Source organism: Xiphophorus hellerii, chromosome 10, assembly GCF_003331165.1.
Source record: "Xiphophorus hellerii strain 12219 chromosome 10, Xiphophorus_hellerii-4.1, whole genome shotgun sequence".
Taxonomy (NCBI): Eukaryota; Metazoa; Chordata; class Actinopteri; order Cyprinodontiformes; family Poeciliidae; genus Xiphophorus; species Xiphophorus hellerii.
The window spans coordinates 7,565,425-7,584,778 of NC_045681.1; the positions used below are offsets into that span (position 1 = coordinate 7,565,425).

General features: G+C 36.3%; 1 protein-coding gene across 2 annotated transcripts; it reads right to left on the reverse strand.

Moving 5' to 3' along the window:
• Positions 1 to 555: 555 nt before the first annotated feature.
• Positions 556 to 17,224, reverse strand: LOC116727719 (cadherin-related family member 1). Of its 2 annotated transcripts, none has more exons than XM_032575326.1 (17): positions 16,843 to 17,212; positions 15,766 to 15,861; positions 15,003 to 15,148; positions 14,869 to 14,919; positions 13,998 to 14,087; positions 13,818 to 13,904; positions 12,424 to 12,540; positions 11,439 to 11,582; positions 11,267 to 11,345; positions 11,075 to 11,175; positions 10,159 to 10,362; positions 9,677 to 9,829; positions 8,692 to 8,856; positions 6,950 to 7,017; positions 5,590 to 5,818; positions 4,828 to 5,082; positions 556 to 2,157 (listed from the first exon to the last, which is right to left on the reverse strand). In XM_032575326.1, the coding sequence occupies exons 1-17, from the start codon at positions 16,901 to 16,903 to the stop codon at positions 1,615 to 1,617; spliced, it is 2,589 nt and encodes an 862-aa protein (XP_032431217.1). In that variant the 5' UTR covers positions 16,904 to 17,212; the 3' UTR covers positions 556 to 1,614. The 2 variants fall into 2 exon arrangements, with proteins under 2 accessions (XP_032431217.1, XP_032431218.1); XM_032575327.1 differs by lacking the exon at positions 556 to 2,157 and adding an exon at positions 4,199 to 4,488 and having other exon boundaries at positions 16,843 to 17,224.
• Positions 17,225 to 19,354: the final 2,130 nt, after the last annotated feature.

The window sequence follows — 19,354 nt, forward strand, 5'->3', positions numbered from 1 at the left end:
GTAATAGAGGGAACGCTTTAGAAGAGATTTGAAACAGCAAATAACTTTTCTTGCTTGATAGAAGAAAAGAATGAAAAAACCCCTCTAGCCTCAAATTGAATTACTATTTTGTATCACACCTATAGTGACCATAAGGCATTAAAGGATTTATACCCTGTTGGTGAAGAAGGCGACCCAAAGGACAAGCAGTAGATGAAAGGAAGATCCACCTGGAGGTGCCAGAGGCTTAAAGCACAAAATGGCAGATTCCTCTCAGGTGCACCATTTAAGATTCAATCAGATGTGATCAAACTTGATGTAGTAATGATAGTGTCCATTTTTTTTTTCACTTAAGATTTTCGGGGATATTATAACACCTCTTTAAAGTAAAGCTTCAGGCTCAGCATGCAAATCAGGCTCAATATTCTTCTGTTCTTTTAAATAGGTTTCAATCATGCCCAGTCTTTCATTTTTCATTATTGTACTTTTATATGAACATTAATATAATTGAACATAGCTTAATATCACAGAGCAGTCATCCAGCCTCTATACACAAGAACACAACATAGATCAAAATATGTTCAAATATTTATTTAAAATCAAGACAGTACAAAGACAATATAAATTTTTTTCAAAGGACCAGGCAAGTTAAATTCATATTTATTGTATATCGTTTATCTTAACTTATTTAAAATAAGTGTAAGTTAAGAACTACCCAGATACAAGTTATGGTTACAGCAATGATATTTTCTTTGCCTACGTTGAAAGGCATTTGAGATTGAGATGGAAAGTATCCATGCACAGCTTCTACACGTTTGACAAAGATGCTCCAGATAAACATTTATTTAAATAAAAATCTCTCAGCAACATCAGCTTGGAAATTTCAAGCATGACTAGCTCTTATCAACAATTCCCCACTAATAGAGTTAGATTTTTTGTACTCATATAGTTAAAAATAATACAGTGCTGTACACTTAAAATGGATGCATGTTCATTTATATAAAAGCATTTTCTTTCCTAGAATTACTCAAGCAGGCTCATGTTACTACAGTGGCACATTGTCTTCATACAAAGGAGCAACTTCTCAGCTTTGAAGCGGCTGATGTAACACAGTAAAAATATCAACATACAGGTCCTTTAGCACTTCATTGTAAAATGTTGCCATATTGTTTTAGCTGCATGCTCCACTGAGCGAAAACACACCATTCTGTAATGGGAATTTACCAGGTAAAAAATATTTTTTTGTGCTGAAAACACTGCACATTTGTGAGCATCACACTTTTCGGGATGTTATGCAACTGATGTATAGACACTAAACCTTAGTAATCCTCTCCCAGGACAATTTACACTAGTGCTTCTTACTGTTAAGATCACATAATCCTCCTCAAGATGTCAGTGTGGTGAATTATCTGCGACTGCACCACTGACTCTCCACACTTCTCTAAATCTAATACAGTGGAGGATGAAGTGCAGCCTACTTCTTTGATGTCTGTTAAGACTTAAAAATGTGAAAAAAAAAAATCCAAAGTTAGATCCTTCAACCAATCATCACGATGGCTGCATGTAAGATAAGAGCACAGAGCCATTGATAAATGGACTGAGTAACCCTTAAACCAGATGTGTTTGAGGTTGTGTTTAATAATACCCTTGGTTATTCTCATTAATCTTCTGCTCCAGCTTCATTTTAAGCTCAGACACCAACGCAGAACTGATGTTTCCCTCTTTGCGGCGGCCAGGCTTTGCTTTCTTTGAACCTTTGGAGGCCAGTGCACCAGATATGGTTGGGACCGCCCGGGGCCGCTCAATAGCCCGAGAGCTAGATGGAGGCGGAGGGGGCAGACAGGGAGCAGTAGGAGGTGGAGGCTTCAGCCTGGGGCTGCTGGTTTCCTGCAGTGGGTTGCTTTCTGGGTCACTGATCAGAAACTTCTCTGCTGGGCTGGACAACTTGATGACAGGAATCTTGAATTTCCAAGTCTGCTGGTCCCTGGGTCGCTTCTTAATGATGCGTCGGACTGGCATGATTCTGTTTGACTTTGAGTTGCGCATGTACATGACTGTAGAGATCATCACAGTCACTCCTACCAGTACGAGAATGATAAAAGTGACAATGCCTAAAGCTCTCAGAGGATTGTCCCTACTTTTCATTAAAAATGCTCCCATTGGCCCCTTGAGAGGAGTCTGTGAAAGAGCACAAATACAATCAAGTTGAATCTGAATCAAAGGTTTGGTAAAGCATTCTTACAGAGCATGCAAGCATGAACGATGGACGCTGCAAAGCACTGACAGAGGAGAGCTAGGCAACATGTCTACCACTCAAGCAAACAGTTTCCCACTCACTCTCATTCTTCAATTTTACTCTACTCTAATAAACACAACTGCTGACACAAAGCCTAGAACTATTGTTACTAGATGTTGGGAATACGTCTGGCAGTGCACTGCAATGGGGTTTCTCTGACTGCTTGGGAGTAGCGAAAACAATTTCTTTTGACCAGAAATGTGGTGCTTATGTCAGAAAAAAAATACAGATACTGGTGCACTTGTTGGCACCCCTGGCAAAGACGTGTAAAAAACTCTAAGAAAAATTACATTTTTGTTGAAGCTGCATAATCTCAAACTGAAAATTTTAGAAAAACGCAACATTTAAATTGAGCACAGTTACACACTCATTAACTGAAGACTGTGACAGCCCTAAAATATACAGTTTCTGTTTTGATTTTGCATGTTTTGGATTATGATCCATTTGGAAAACCCAATGATGACCCAGTTTTAACAGACTTCCTCTTCACTGCATATGGTGGCAAGATAAATATGGGTCCTCATTCAGGCTGGTGCCCAGTACTCAAAAGAATGAGGCCACACTATATTTGCAACCCAGGAAAAGATAAAGTCTGTTGAGGCCTCGATAATTCTGTCAAAAAAAAGTAAAGTTTTTAACAGAATATTTTTTCTCTCAACTGATTAAATTATCTTAACCCTCCTGTTATGTTCGTTTCTGGGGTACAGCAATAATATTCGTGGGTCAATTTGACCCGGGGAGTGTTTAATCATGCAATAGTGAAAGAAACCAAAAAATTCCTCCAAAACATATTTGTATCTGATTATTAACTCCAATGCTAACCATTTCAATCAACATTTGTGCAATGATGTTTTTTTTATTTCTCACAAATAAAGGATCAATGACGACAACCTGCTTATTTACTCATTTGGACATAAAAAATGGAATTTACATTTTTTGTGTCCACTGAAAAAAACCTAGACACAAAAAAACTATAATTTCCTTGAAATTGATCTTTTGAAAATTTTTTTATATTACATTTTGATTTTTTAAAAATTTGAATGGTGATCTTTATAATCAAATTTGAGACACATATACTGTTCTGGGTCGAATTGACCCGCTGATTAAAATCAAGACAAATGAGTAATGCAGAGAGTATTTATGTTTTCCTCCACTTCTGCTGAGTGTCACTCAGTGTGGGTGGAGTTTTCCCACAAGAACAGAAAATGTTCCAGTCAAAAGTTGCATGAACACCTGCTTTCTCGCAGTTTTCTAGTGAAGTAAGGAGAATAGTGAGAAAGCGGGCTTGTGTGTGTGGGGGTGTGCAGGCGTGTGTGTGTGGTGTGTGTTGGGTGTGGGGGTGTGTGTGTATTGGTGAAATACGGTTCATAGCTGCAAGGAAACATAGAATTGGATTTTTTAAAATCTTTTTTACCCTTCAACTTGACTGCCAGGTCAAATTGACCTGAACAGTATCTATGTAAAAAGTAGACGCGGGTGGGGTGGGGGTGGGGGTGGGGGGTGGGGGTGCAAATGTGTAAAATGAATACATTTGCAATTTATATGTAGAGTGCTCCTGTTAAGACAAATAGTAAAAGTTTCATGCAAAAAAAATACTTCCAACTATTTAAAAAAAAAATTTAAACTTTAAAACAGGTCAATTTGTCAAAATGCAACATAACAGGAGGGTTAAATTATAAATTGGATTTTTCTCAGATTTGCAATATGAGATTATGCGACTGTGGTAAAAGGTGATATTATTTTGAGACTTCATCTTTATCAGGGGTGTACACTTTTAAAATAAATTAATTTTAAAAAATCACTTAGTCAAGTCATGCTCTATTTAAAGAAAAATATTAAGATCATAGGTTTAAAAAAATTTTTTTTTTGAAATAATAAATTTTTCACTTTTTGTCATAAATATAGCAAAAATAAAAACAAGTAAAAAAACATTTTCAAATTGTTACAGTACTCTTTTACAGACAACAACCAGCTAACCAATGCTTGGAGCTAGGTCTTGAAGTACCGGCTCTTTCTCACTTCATTCTGCGGATCACTTTGATATAGTTACTCTCAGGGTTGATTCTGGACTTTTTTACTGCGTTACAGTACAGGATTGTGGAAATGCAGACGGTCAGAAAAATGAGAGACGTGATAATGGTGGAACAAATTCCAAAAACCGTCAGCGGACGCTTGCTAAGGCCCATGAAGTATGAAACCATTCGACCTTTGATCTGGAAAAAGCACGACCACAACACAGAAACAAAGCCAAAAACATGATGAACGGTGACAAAATGAATGTACTGTGAACACATGGTGTTTAAATAAAAAATAAAACTTGCGTTTAATAGCTATGAAGTTTAAATCATTTTTATACTTTACACAAAAGAGCAACACACACAAAAAAAACTCAGGTTGCAAAAAGGATGGAGCTTGTGGAGATGGAGATAAAACAAAGTAACATTAGCATGGTAATGATGCTCTCTGCTTCATACTAAACTGCCTCAAGCTACAGCTCAGGCATGCAGAAGGAGGAAGAGGAAGGATGCTGCGAGTTAGAACAAAAGCCTTACCGCCTCTGTGATATCGATGTTGACCACAGCTGTTGTGCTAAAGGATGGAGATCCCCGGTCCCTGGCCTGGACCACCAGAGACCACTTGCAATCCTTCTGCTTGGTGATATTGTGCACAATCTCCATAGACTTGATGAAAGGCTTCAGCTGGATCTCCCCTGTGTTTGCATTGATGTCAAACGCGTTGTCGGGATCGGCTGTCATGATGGAGTACTCAATGACGTTGTTAGGAGACTCTGCGTCCTCATCCACGGCCTGCATGAAGAAAGAGTTGCAATGAGCATATAGTAAGTTTCACAGTCTTCCCACAGAGTCTGAGTTCAATTTAGTCCACACCTTCCAGTTTAAGGTGTAGCTCAATTATTACTGTCACTCTTTAAATAAGTAAAAGGAGAGAACATGACATTTAGGTAAGGCAGCTTTGTTGGTCTTCATAAACCAGGAAATGGTTGTAAGACTGACTGGAAAATTACTTTTCTGATCAACACCAGAAACATGAATGTGAGTAAGCTTGAACTTTTAAAAACACTCCAGATGAAGGTTCTGTCATACTGGGAGCTTGTTTCTCTCTGAAACTCCCTGCAACCTTCCCCGAGTGTACACTATTAGGGAACCTTTGAATAACAGGAACATTTTAGTACACTATTGAAAAAATATTTAGACAAATGAACATAGAAATAATTCTATAGTAAGTAAATTCAGCTTTCTTCCATGACCAACTCATAGAGTTTACATTTGTATATAATGATTAGAAAAATGTACCTGAACTTTGACAGGTGTCCCAATGATCATGGTCTTCTCTTGAAATTCCTCATCAAACTCCGGAGGATGGTCATTCATGTCAAGGACGCTGACAAAGACTTCAGCTATGCTGTACTTGCCTTCTGAATCTTCTGCCTTGACATAGAAGTTGTATTTTGACCTCATCTCTGCGTCCAGACTGGTCCAGGGTTGTGTGATGATAAGGCCTGTTGATGGGTGGATGGCAAATCTGCAGACAAGACAAGATTAGCTACTGAATGAGTCATTGTCAAAGGTGTTTTATTGTGTGTCACCATCTTAAATTACTGGACAGAACTTAGAACACCTTTCAAGGTATTGATATTCCTTGAACTCTTTAGCATTTTGACATAAACATGCACCACCATGTTTTTTTTTAAAGCTCATACAATATATCTACTAATAAATAACGCAGATGTGGACTGTATTTAGTAATTAGATAACTTCTAAAAACATTGTTGTGAAAAACCTTTGACTTTGGCTTTAAATTGTAAGTTTCCAATGTTTTTTATGACTGTATTGATATTGCCCAATGAAAAGAGTGTACTATTTGGTTTTACAATACGTACGACAACATAAACCAGGTGATTGTCTGTCACTGATAGATTTAATACTGTTAATTACTGTGTAGTTGTTTTATTGATTTTTATAAAACTAGTATGAAAAAGGTATGGAGCTGTATCAGTCTTGGCTTTATTCTAGTTGAAGCAGCATGTTATGCTGCCCCCTCATTAGGATTTTTTTGTTTATAACCAAAATTATTTTCCCTGAATAAAAACTATGCTTAAAATATTAATATATAATCACATAAATACTTAGTTTTAACAAATGTAAATTGGAATTTATTTTTAGTTGATATCGTTGTCATTTTATCTTTCTTTTCTACATTTTCTTCTCAGTGAAAATTCACAAGTTGCTTTGAAACTGATAACTTTCGCACAATTAATGTTGATGTCTGCAGACGAGCATAAATTCTCACTTTTGCTCTGCTTCGTGTTGCCTGCCTGGCTTTTCAAAGCTACCGTTTTCTGTAGCTCCAGCTGTCACATTGCATGTTAATTGGCTCTGCCTATGTGAGATGGGGCCAGGATGGCTATTTTTAACCCTCCAATCCAATTAGAAGATTAGACGGCATCTTGCAGCCATTTTGGAGTAAGCTGTTTGAACAGTACAGTAGAGGCAGGCTTTCCTGTTTTAGTCTTTGACAAAAAGTTGAATTCAAACCAGTATTGCTGTTGTTGAGCTTACCAAAATCTCCTTAATCTTTTGTGGAAGTGAGGAAATTTCATATCTGATCAATGATGTAATAATAAACTGGCAGGAGTAAAAGGTTTTAACTTACAAATCTGATCCTGATCCATAAATCGTGTATTTGACTTCACCCCAGGAACCAGAGTCTGGATCATTCGCCTGGAAGAAAAACAAAATAGTACAGCGTGTTAATCCATTATGCTTTGTAAAATATGAAATTGTTTATCCAATAATGTGCATGTTATATTGTGACATTTGAACATTATGTGATGATATACGCAATGATTCTTTGCATTTGGAATTCACTGTGGTCTTTTTAAACATTTCATTTGACTTTCACTTATAAAACAGACATTTTGTTCCAGTTTTTTTACTTTATTTCTTTAATTTTAAAAAACTGCTGAACACAGGAAGTAAATGAATGTGCAGTGCTGTGAAAAAGTATTTTTTCTGTTTTTACCTTTTTGCACTTAAAAGTTTCAGATCATCAAACAAATTTTAATGTCAGACAATGACAACATGAGAAAAACAACAACAGTAAATTATGTTTTCATTTATTAAAGGGGAAAAGTTACCAAGCCAACCTGGTGATGAAAAATAAATTTCCCCCTAAACATAACAACTGGCTGTTCCTCCAACTGGCAACAACATCTATCAAAGAGTAAGAAAATTCTGCCAAATTTGCAACATTAGAATATATAGTAGCGTAAAGTTATTAAAAGTCACATACTCAGATAAAAATAAAAATTTGCTTCTGAGTAGAAGCAAATTCAACTCAGAAGAATTTGCATCTAAAATGCTTATATCATCTTGACAAAAAGCAACAAAGTATAAGAAAATTAAAAGATTTGTGTAATTAACAGCTGGCATGCAAATACTCAATGAGTTTTTGTTTGTTGGGAGATGACTGGGTGATGGTTATAAAATCTTAGAACTGCTGGGAGGAAGGATCTGCACTCCACTAACTGCACTCGGGCAAGGGGACATCCTGGGACAGAGCTGGCCTTCCTGATGAGCTTATCAAACTGTTTACTGTCAGCCATAGATAAGCTGCTGCTTCAACAAACTACACCACAGGAGATGGCTGGTGCCACCACAGAATTAAAAGGGGTGTTTAGGAGCACCCTCTGCTCTCCAGAAGACGACTGTTTCCTTATCAGGTAGAGTTTGATCTGACCCTTCCTGTAAAAACCATCAGTGTTGTGATTCCAGTCCAATTTATTGTTCAGGTGAACCACCTGGTGCTTTTAAGTGCCCACTATTTCAATGTCAATGTCCAACTTTTAGCCATTCAGAGGTGGACGTGGTGGTATGTTTTGGATCATCGTCACAAACGGCTGGTCAAACAGGCTTCTGCAGAATTTATAGCCGTAGTTCCTGATGGACAATGACACCATCACCATATTTGACTGTCAATATGATCATCTGTCTGAAACACTGCTAGATCAATAATACATACACTGGGGCACACAGCTTCCAAAATGTCTCATTAGAACTCCACATAATATTTTCACCCAAATTTTGGAGATTATCAAAATGTCTATGAGATGGTTTTATATGTATCTGTTTTGGCCTGTGGATGCCTTTATTGCCCAGATTCTTTCTTATCGCTGGATATTAAACACTGATATTAAGTAATTTTAAGTATTTTTTGATGATGTGAAAAATTTAAGTAAGGGTAAAAAATTATTTTCCACATTATACAAAATATCAAAAATGCATTTTTGATAATAATACATTTTGTATATTTATTATACAAAAATATACACAAATGTATGCAAGCTTGTGTGCATAAATTTGACAAGAGCAGTGTTTAACCAACAATGGACTCACTGTGACAGACAGAACACTGGAGCCCCCAGGGGAGTTCTCAGGCACTCTGGCGATGTAGTACTCGGATGTGAAAACGGGGACGTTGTCATTTGTGTCCAGCAGGTTGATCACTATGTCGGCTGTCGCACTGAAACGCTCAGGAGTGTCAATCTCTACCGCCAGCAGCTGGAAAGAGCAACGGACAAAGTGATGGGTCAGTTTATTTTATAGTTCAGTTGTTTACACAAGGAGAAAATACATTTTATATTCTGGGGGCTTCACACATTTAAATTCTCATGAAACATTCGGTAACTGGAGAATAAAAAAAGGACACATTTTTTGTTTTGAATTGCTTCTAAAATATTTGATGTGAGACTTGCTACTGATTTAAAAAAATTAATTTGGAGATGAATTTGTTGCATGAAAAACTATTAAAAATAAATGTGACATTCATTGCAATTTGCTAAATCTCACACTGAAACATGATTCTTTGGGGAATAATTATGACGTGACTCAATTTCTTTCAGCCTCTGACCTCTACACATTTTATTAGAACAAACAAACATTCAGAAGGATGATACAGGAAATGAAGGAAAATGTTAAAAACTGCAGCACAGTTTTATCTTTTGGTCACTGAATCTTCATAACAAGTTTTAGATATTAAATATATGCTATCCAGGTATTTGGCAGACATGCCAGAATAGAAAACTTTTTCTGTCTTACCATCATTAACAAAAATATTATGGAAAAAGTGTTTTATGGCAATGACTTAAAGACAGAAGAAAAGTCTGGACTACAAAAAATGGCTTTTCACAAAGGTAAGGCTTCTTTAAACCAGAATTAATCTGGTCCAAAATAGTTTTGGCTTTGTTATTCTTTTGCACACACAAAACATTATATAACTCATTGAAACTATTTTAAAATATAAAACATGGTCTCTTTAAGCAGAAGTACAGTTTCTATGTCATTCCTAATGAAATTAAATTGTACACTGACCAGAGTTTACCTTAAAAGATAGGGTTGGTCCCTTTTCAAAGTCTATACCAGACGCGTCCTCCACAATAATGGTCACCTGAGCTTCATTCAGGACCGTCTGGGGAACAACTCGAAGAACTCTACTGGGTCCCACCAGTCTCAGTTTAAATTTAGCGTTTGCCCCCTGAAACAGTCAGAAATGTCTAGTGAATATAAAGGTGCTTACCCAATTTATTGTTGTGACAAAACCAGGGTAGATGTTTTACAAATAATACCCATATAAAAGGGTAATTACGATGCCAGATGGAGAGCATATACATGATGGCTGACAGATTTTCTGAATATCTTTTGTTGCATAATCAGATGTACTGTACTTGAAATGTTGGATATTTATGTAATGCTGTACATAGAGGTATTACTGTATCTGCCAGTGAAATATCCAGCTTAGGATGAAAAAAATCAATATTTAGGAATTGATCCAATCATTTGATGAAATATTGGGAATGAACTCACCTGATCAGAGTCATTCACTGTGATCTTAAAGCCTCTGAGGATCTCTCCAGCAGGAGGATGCTCATACATGGTGACCTCAAACTTGCTCTGGGGTCCATTTTCTCCATAAAACGTAGGAGGATGGTTATTAAGATCCACCACCCGGACAGTCACTGTGGTAACATCGTAGTCTAACTGCTGGTTGTTGGATCCAACTTCAGATGCCTGGAGACCAATACGTATGAGAGATTCACTATATTCAGTGTGTTGCAAAATGGTTTTATATTTTGTCATATTTCAATTAAAGTCCCTTATGCCTTTTTTGAGATTTTGTGTGACAGGACAGCAAAAGGTTGTATAATTGCGTATTTGTGGATTGGAAGGAAAATGAAATTCAATTTCAGTCACAAAGATGGACAGATTTCCTTTAGGCAAATCAGAGTAAATGGTGCTGGATACATATGTTCACCACACTTTTCTGATTTAGATTTTTTCAAAATGTTGAAAACCATGTGGCTCCACTTCACAAGTGTGGACTACTTTGTGTTGGTCAATCAGACTAAAATCCCGGTAAACATATTGAAGTCTGTTCTTGCATATTAGAAAAATGTGAAAAGAATTTAAGGTGTAAGGACTCTATTGCAAGCCACAGAATAAAGACATAGTGCAGTACACTTAAAGTGCACGTTGACAGCACACTTTTCAGATTTTGTCGTTGAAAAAAATTGCCGCCATTTATTATTTTACTTCTACGTCTTAATTTTTGTGCTCTTTAATCACATAAAATCAATTTTGTGATTGACAAAATGAGAAAAATTGAAGTTTAGTTTATTTAATTTTGGTTCACTTCTGGTTTCTTTTGCAAGGCACTGCTTGTCTGAAAGGTGGCTACACCCGAAAAAAAGTGATTGTGATGGAATAGAAAAAAGAAAGTTACCTTTACTTTAATTTCATAGAGTTCATTTTTCAGCAGAGATGGAGGAGTTGTTAGAGAAATGCATCCACTGGTGCTATTTATGTCAAAAACACCATCACTTCCTGGACGAAAACATGTCAGATCAAGAAACGTGGTATTATTAACAACAAGAAGCTCGACTAGAGATATATTTTTGTAAATTTTCATCCTTACCATTCACAATGGAATAATGGATAGGGTTGGGATTGCCTTGATCCCCGTCTTTAGCAGACACTGTGTATATTTCAGACCCCTGAAATTACAAAAAAAAAAAAAAGTAGTGGGTGAAGAAAGAAAGAAACAATATTGTAAAATGTATGTTGCATATGGAGAGCAAAGGTCTTACAGGGACCGAGACTTCATAGATGTACCCAAAGTATGGGGTTCCCACAAAGGATGGGGGCATGTCTTGGGCATCAAGAACATTGATTGTTACAGTAGCCGTGGAGGTCAGCACCTGGTGCCTCCCTTTGTACTTTCCACCTCCATCCTGTGAAAACAAAGGCACTTCACTGTACTCAAATTATTCTATTTAATACAAAACAAAAATACACTTAACACACTTTTAAAAAATATGATTTGAATGTGACTCTCTCCTTTAATGTGGTGGTATTACTATGACCCATTCAGAGACGGATGATGAAATAACAAAAAAGGCTCAACTCTACATTTACAACTAATCATTTTCAAAGTGAGGTCATTCAGAGAGAAGTGGCACTACTACTGACAAGTTACTGACTGCTGTCATAACTATAAAGTTATGGCAAGAGATACTTTCAAAAACAAGCTTTTTTGGCATGAGACACACTGAAAAAAAGTTGAAAATAGCTTTTAAAATATTCCTTCTGGCACAAATTTCAGTAGGTTATAAGAAACACAAAATGACTTTCATACTAAACTAACTTATTTCAACTAGTGGTTTCAATAAAAATAATTTCTAAAGGGTAAAAACTCATAAAGATATATGGGTATAAATATTATGCTGCTGTATTTTTTATCGATGTTTATCAATCAGACCTTTATAACATATTGACTATTTATGACCTGTCATATAGACAAAAAAAACTCATCAACAATAAAAATAGATGTTTATATAAGCTGTCACAGTATTCCTGCAAGTGAGAGAATTGTTGGCAGAAACAACTCTCACCACTTTCCAAAGCAGCTAATTAAAGCTCAGTAGCTTTAACATTGATTTAGTCATCAAGGCTTTGCTTAGGTATTGCAGTATAACGGACTTCAAAAAAGACATGACTTAAATGTGAAATGTTTCTACGACAATAGATTAGTAACTCCTAATGACTGCTAGCTCAGTGAAAACAGCTGCTCACCTTTGCGACCACTGTAACAAAATGTGTTGCTGTGGTCTCATAATCCAAAGTCTCGCCAGGTTTTACTCTGAGGATCCCGCTGTGTCCATCTATAGTGAACTTGGCAAATGGGGAACTCTAAAAATTTAAGAAATCAAACAGTTACTGGGACAGAAACAACGAGAAGCAATCAAGCTAATGCTAATGCATTATTTGCTCTCAGCAGTTTTAGCCATGGACAGTTTGATGTGACATTTAACACATGAATTATAACAAACACAGCATTGCCAGTATTTGGGCCTACACCAGATCTGAGCTCCCATTAAGCTCTCAGTGCTTTGCTCAAATGTAATTGAAATTTAATCCACTAAAGTAACGCTATTTCCAGACTGCTCTCTTTGGTATCAGATTAATCTTTCTCTTTGTCGCTGTCCCATCACTCGATTCCTCCGTCCACATGGCAGCACAACTCTCATGATGACAGCTTGACCTCTGTTCCTAACCCTGAATGTTAGACCAGCTGCTAGCACCACCATATGTGAAAAGATGATGCATGCTTTTAAACTGAGTAAAAAAAACAAAACAATAGTAAACATAAAACTAAATGCATAAAAAAGAAACACACTGTGTTAAATTGTAACAGAAAACTTTATGATGTATTCCAAACAAGGCTTTGGAAACAGAGATGTCAGGACAAACTTATTTGTTTGAGAATTCGGAGGTCGAAAGCCACAAAGAGCTCAATTGTCATCAATCAACATTAAATTCAGCTGGATTCCTCAAAAGAGGGCTGAGGGAGGTGTGACGAGGTTATCTTGGGTTACTTTCTGTGCGAATAAAAGGTGTTGCAGTATAAATATGAGAGCTTTTTCAAATTGATATGGGAGTGCAGATAGTAGATTCAATGCTTTTAAAATAAAAAGGACTGAAAGCCTTTAGGAAACATTTGTTTGTGTGTACCTTAAAAACAGGAATCATTGTTTTCGCTATAGAAAGTACTCCTGGCTCTGTTCTTCTGTGTTTAGCTGTGTTTCAGGACAGAGTTAAGCCTTCCATTTAGTCTGTGTACTTTTTGTTTTTCCATCCATAGAAGGTACTTCTGGGTCAGTTCTTCTATATGTAGTTATTCTACTTTTCCAATGAAGCTACTGATGAGAGCAAGCGTTGCTATTTGTTTTTCTTACTGATAAAACACATGTCTGGCTAAGTGATTCTGTATTATTTGTGTTCCAACACACAACTGGTCAATTCAATTGGCTGTTCATGCTGAGGCAGGTTTTCCAAGAGGTTCTCTCCATTAAAACAGAGTAGTTTCTTTCCACTGTAGCCATGTGCTTGATCAAGATGAAAGAGTTACATATAGACTCAAAGTAAAAACATAAAAAAATTGAACAAACAGCATTCTGAAAAGTTACCTGCAGATAATATGAAACACTGCCTCCTGAACCCAAGTCCTTGTCTATAGCATGGACTCTGTAGATGCTACTTCCTGGAGCAGTGTCCTGGTAAAGAGACTTAACTTTATGATCAGGTTTCAGACGTAACAGTATAAATTGTGAGGCTTTCAGTGAGCTTGTATTAATTTGGCACGTTACCTCTGGAACATCAGTGGTAAAAGGCAGACTTTGAAATTCTGGTGGCTCATCATTGGCGTCTGTCACAAACACTCTCACTGTCTCAACAACCTGTGGACAATAAAAATAAATACTTGTCTGTGACTAAAAAGAACTTTATTTCTTATTGTATGAAAAAGATTTTAAAAAATACTTTTATGTTTTAAGAGTTCAGCCATTACAGATAGGATTCAGTTATGCATTATTTTCTGATCACATTGTTTTCAATTTACATAAACAGTCAAAGTTATAGAAAGATAAACTTCCGAAAGCAAGGAAAACATAGTTTAACCTTGGAGGATTAAACTATTAGGCCAATTACTCACTATCTAAACTGCAAATATACCGGAGGGAAAGCATGTTGTAGACAGTCACTCATTTTGCATCAAAAATACAGAAAAATATGTAGTAAATAATGTCAGGAGAACAGAAAAAAATAATCTAAACGAGTGAGCATAAATAAATAGAAGGATTCAGAAAAAGTAAAAAATTATGTTCTCCAATTAGATGTAAGAGGAAACAACACTACTTTGCATAAATAAAACTCTCTGTTTTCTATTTTAAGTCAGCAATATTGTGTACAATGGTGACAAGAACACATGTACCACTTCTAATTAATTTCTCACATTAGTTTTAATTTATTGCAATTGTTTTTATCTGTTGTTACAGATATGGCATGGTAGCACCATTAGTAAAATCTTTTTATGTATAATTTCTGGTGACCATCATGAGACCCTACACCTAGTGTCTTCATGACCCAAAGCAACCGCACAGCAGGGAACCACTGCCGTATGCTGTAAGTTGTTCAGAAACAATAATAATCGAGCAAACAAAATCTACACAGCAAACTTACTTTATTGCGTCCATCTGTTATGCTGACAATCACAGAGATTTCATCTTGTTTCTGGAGAAAGAATATGATTACAGTTAATTTCAGTGAAACTGCTAGCTTGCTTTAAACTCTAATGTGTCCATCAGCAGGCTCACCTCTCTGTCCAACTCCTGAATTAGAGTCACGTTTCCTGATTTAGGCTCCACCCTGAAATATTCAGTGGAGCCTTTTTCAAATGTGAGGCCGTATCGTACAGGATCCCCCTCCGGATCTGTCCCGTTCAGGATGTATATCTGTATTCCTGTCAACCACCAAACACAGGTCTAAATTTAAGGCTACATGCCTGAAAAGCATAACTTGAAGTTCATAGTTAGTTTATGAGTAGTTAAGTCAGATCAGCTACTGGATGAATAATTTTTATTTAGCTGCTTTCTGTTTTAATCAACCCTGTCCAGCTTTGCTGCCCTGTAGAAAGAATAAATTCCCACAGATTGATGCTACCACTACCATGTTTCAGGGTAGGAATGCATGTACATTTTGTATGTAGGCCAAAGATTTCAATACAAACGCTTGCTAAATGGATTTTTCATATTTTTATTTGCAAAAAAGGATTGAAAATTGTGGCTTAGCTTCCTCAGCTCCATAATCATGCATTACTTTGTATTGGGCGTATGAATACTTTTGCAAGGCACTGTGTTGTTTTCTTCCTGCAACGCTTCGACGTGCATCACAATCCTAAAGGTATTATAACTGTGATTAGCAGCAGCGCCAGTACATATTCGAGAAATTTTAGACTTAAGAACCAAACAAGGGGCATAAAATTTGTTTTCTCTGACATATGTCAGTATAAACTCTGTCACAAATTATTCAAATCTTAACATAAAAAGGTGGAGACATTCAAAAACACAGTGGACATACCAACAGGTGTATCCTCAGAGATGCTGAACAAGGCCATGTTCCCACTTATGCTGCTAGGACCGTTGTCATAGAAATATGGAGCATAGTCTGATTGCCCTGTACAACAAGACAGATAAATAGGATGAATAAAATACTCTGAGAAGGAAAAAATAAGCAAACAAAGGTGTTCAATGCACTCCATAAATAAGATAAATAACACAAATTATATAGATGTTATTCAAGATTATGTTCAAAACATCTATGAGTATTCTTTATGAATAATTGCTAATTATGGACTATGAACAACTGCAGTCATTTACTAAGAACAGCAGAAATCCTAGACAAGAGTGGGAATAATGGAGTTATATCCTGTGTGTGTTATGCTCTCTGTATATTTATATACAGCTCTGGAAAAAATTAAGACCCCACAAAATGATTTTCTCTGATTTTACTTTTTATAGGTATATATTTGAGTAAAATGAACATTGTTCTTTTATTCTATGAACTACTGACAACATGTCTCTGAAATTCCAAGAAAAAAAATTTGTATTTATTTGCACAAAATGAGAAATGGTCAAAAATAACCAAACAGATACAATGCTTTCAGATCTCCAATAATACAACAAAAACAAGATCATATTCATTTAGAAACAAAAATACTATTGTTTTAACTCAGGAAGAGTTCAGAAATCAATATTTGATGGAATAACCAGGTTTTCAATGGGGTTCAGTGCAGTGGTCTCTTCATTTTTCCCAGAGCTGTATATATGCATATATATAAAATTTTATTGGGTAGCCTATGTGCCACAATCATAGTCCGACCAAATCAAAGAGCATTTTTCCAGGATCAGCATAAGAAATAATTTATCCATGCATAAATTCAAGTTTAATTGTTCAAATTCAAATGTATATATCAAAATACAATGAAGTAAATAACACACAAGCAGCCCGAACAGTCTACTGTAAGACGGACATCCCCTCTTTATGCTGGAGGATTAAGCAGATAAGAGCAAGGCAAGAAGTCTTAACTACACACACACACACACACCCACGCACACACTCAGACACACACAAGCAAAAGAAAAACAACAGTCTTACCCAAACTGTAGTGAAGTAGCAGGAGAAACATGAATGCATGCGTTTTCTTGTATTTCTTCATCCTGGCGCGGAGCTAAGGCTTGGCTGGCTCATGTGGAAGGCTTGGTGGAGGGAAAGCGAGCGGTGAGTGTCGTGCCCTTCTGGAGATGTCTCGGCAGGCTCAGAGAGGAGAGGCTGGGGCAGATTCTCAGGCACTAATCCAGTGACGCATCCCTTCTCTTTACAGGCATCTTCTGCCTCACTGCTTGTGCTCCAACCTATCCAGGGAGGCAACAAATGCAAAGATGGGAGTTCAGGTTTCACACGTCGTGGTGTGAAAATTACACTTCTGCACACACGTGACAATCAGTAGATGGGCTGCCTGCATCAGTGATTACTGCTAATTCAGTTTCTAGCATGCTGTTTAGTTTTGTGACAGGGAGTCGCATTATCAGCTGCACTGGGTTTCAGGTGTTGTGAGCCAGAGCCAAGAAACTCAACTGACCTGTGTGTTTACTAAGGTAGGTGGTTATGTCACATTTATGTTTTTGTCTTACCAAACCATACCACTTCATGAATGAAGCACTTGAATACCAACAAAAATACTAACTACAGGACTGTCTAATAAAAACATAACTAAAAATCAAACATATATAAATATGACTTGACATGCAGGCCTGTTTTTCTTAGCTACTCTTCAAAAAGACAAGGGACCACTTTATTCAAGTTAATTTTATTTCATAACTTCATAAGTAATGACATCCCTAAAGTAGTGACTGAACATTTTCACATCTACAGCAAAAAAAGTAAAAGAAGCTGAAATTATGACAAACAAGGCTGCAAAAATCGGTAACACTTTAATTGATGGGTTGTGAATAAGACTGCCATGACACCGTCATAAACATGACGTAACACCTGTCATGAACATGAGTAAGTCTTCATGAATATTTATGACTGTTAAAAAATGTCATATGGTAAATCATGACACTTTTAATACAAAGTTGACATTATTCAAAATGTCTTCGTTATGACAACTTGTTATTAAGAGTTGTCATGATTTACTGAATGACACTTTATGACAACAGTCATAAATATTCATGAAGACTTACTCATGTTCATGACAGGTGTTATGTTATGTTTATGACGGTGTCATGACAGTCTTATTCACAACCTGTCAAATAAAGTGTTACCCAAAAATCCATGTGTCTTTATCCCAAATACAGTGAGGAAGATGGTATTGCATTCTGATTTTTTTTTTAATCTTTAATTGCACTTGTGTTTTATAGACAATAAGTAAAATTCATTTGTTTAAATGCCCCAATTAAATATGTTCCATTTGTTCAATTAACAATGAAAAAAGTGGAATTGTTCAGTCATAATCTTAAGACACACTAAAAAAAATAAAAAAATTGTTGCATGCTGAAAATGATGCTTCTCGTTATGCGTGGTGGATGAGTTGTTAAACGTCATGCTTTTTATTTTTGAACACTGTTTTTCACTTTGGCCCTGAAAAGAGAGAGAGAGAGAGCTTTTGCACCTTGTCTGAAAGAAGGTGTCGAGCGAGTGAACAGTTGTGTGACGTCTCAGAGAAGAGTGTGAACTGTACTGACTCATGCTAAGGTGCAGAGTGCGCACCTCCTGTATTCACAGCTATAAAAATAAGTCTCCAGCTGAATATTAGTCAGTAAGTAGATAAAGCAGAAGAGGTGGAGAAACTCAGTGAGGATAATAGAAAATACGTCAGAAAAAAATTACCCATTTTCTTTGAGAGTCCATGCATGCACCATCACATGAGGTTATTATATGTTACACAGTACTGTTAATGATATTAAACTTTTGTTTCATACAAGAAAACATTAAATTCTTCATACAAAAGTATTTAACATTTAGATTTTTCTTGTTCAAATACAAGATAATTTAAGGTCTAGTGTTACAAAGATGAATGCACATTAAAGAGTTCAGTTTTGTGCAAATCAGCAAGAATGTAAGATGTGAAAAAGTAACTTAGTAAGATGAGTTATTCTTTAACACACCCTTATCAAGTAGCTTGACAAGAGGCACTTCTGTTGCTCCAATAGAGAAGAATGATATAAAATTACATCCCAAAGCCAGGGGCATGGAGGGGTGAGGTCATCTCTCCTGAAACAGAAACCCATTTCAAGTCTCCTTCTCAGAACCTTCAAACATCAAATCTGCCTAAATGATCCTATTAAAATTCATCAGTCCACTGCTTGTACGACATGCAACAATTCTGTTCAGTTTTTCAAAATAAAATTTGTTTCCAGAAATGAACAAATAAACAAATATATGTGTAATAATTCACATATATGTCCTGTGGTGAATTATCAGTGTACTTTAGCGACTTATCTAAATATGTAAACAAAATAATGTCTTGGGTCTGCTCTGTTTTTTAAACAGACACGCAACGATCCTGAAGCCTCTAAGCTGTAAAAAAAACCTTGGAACCACACCAAATATTACTCATCAATTTAAAAATTGACTGACAGATGGACGTTTCCATCCCAGTTGATGG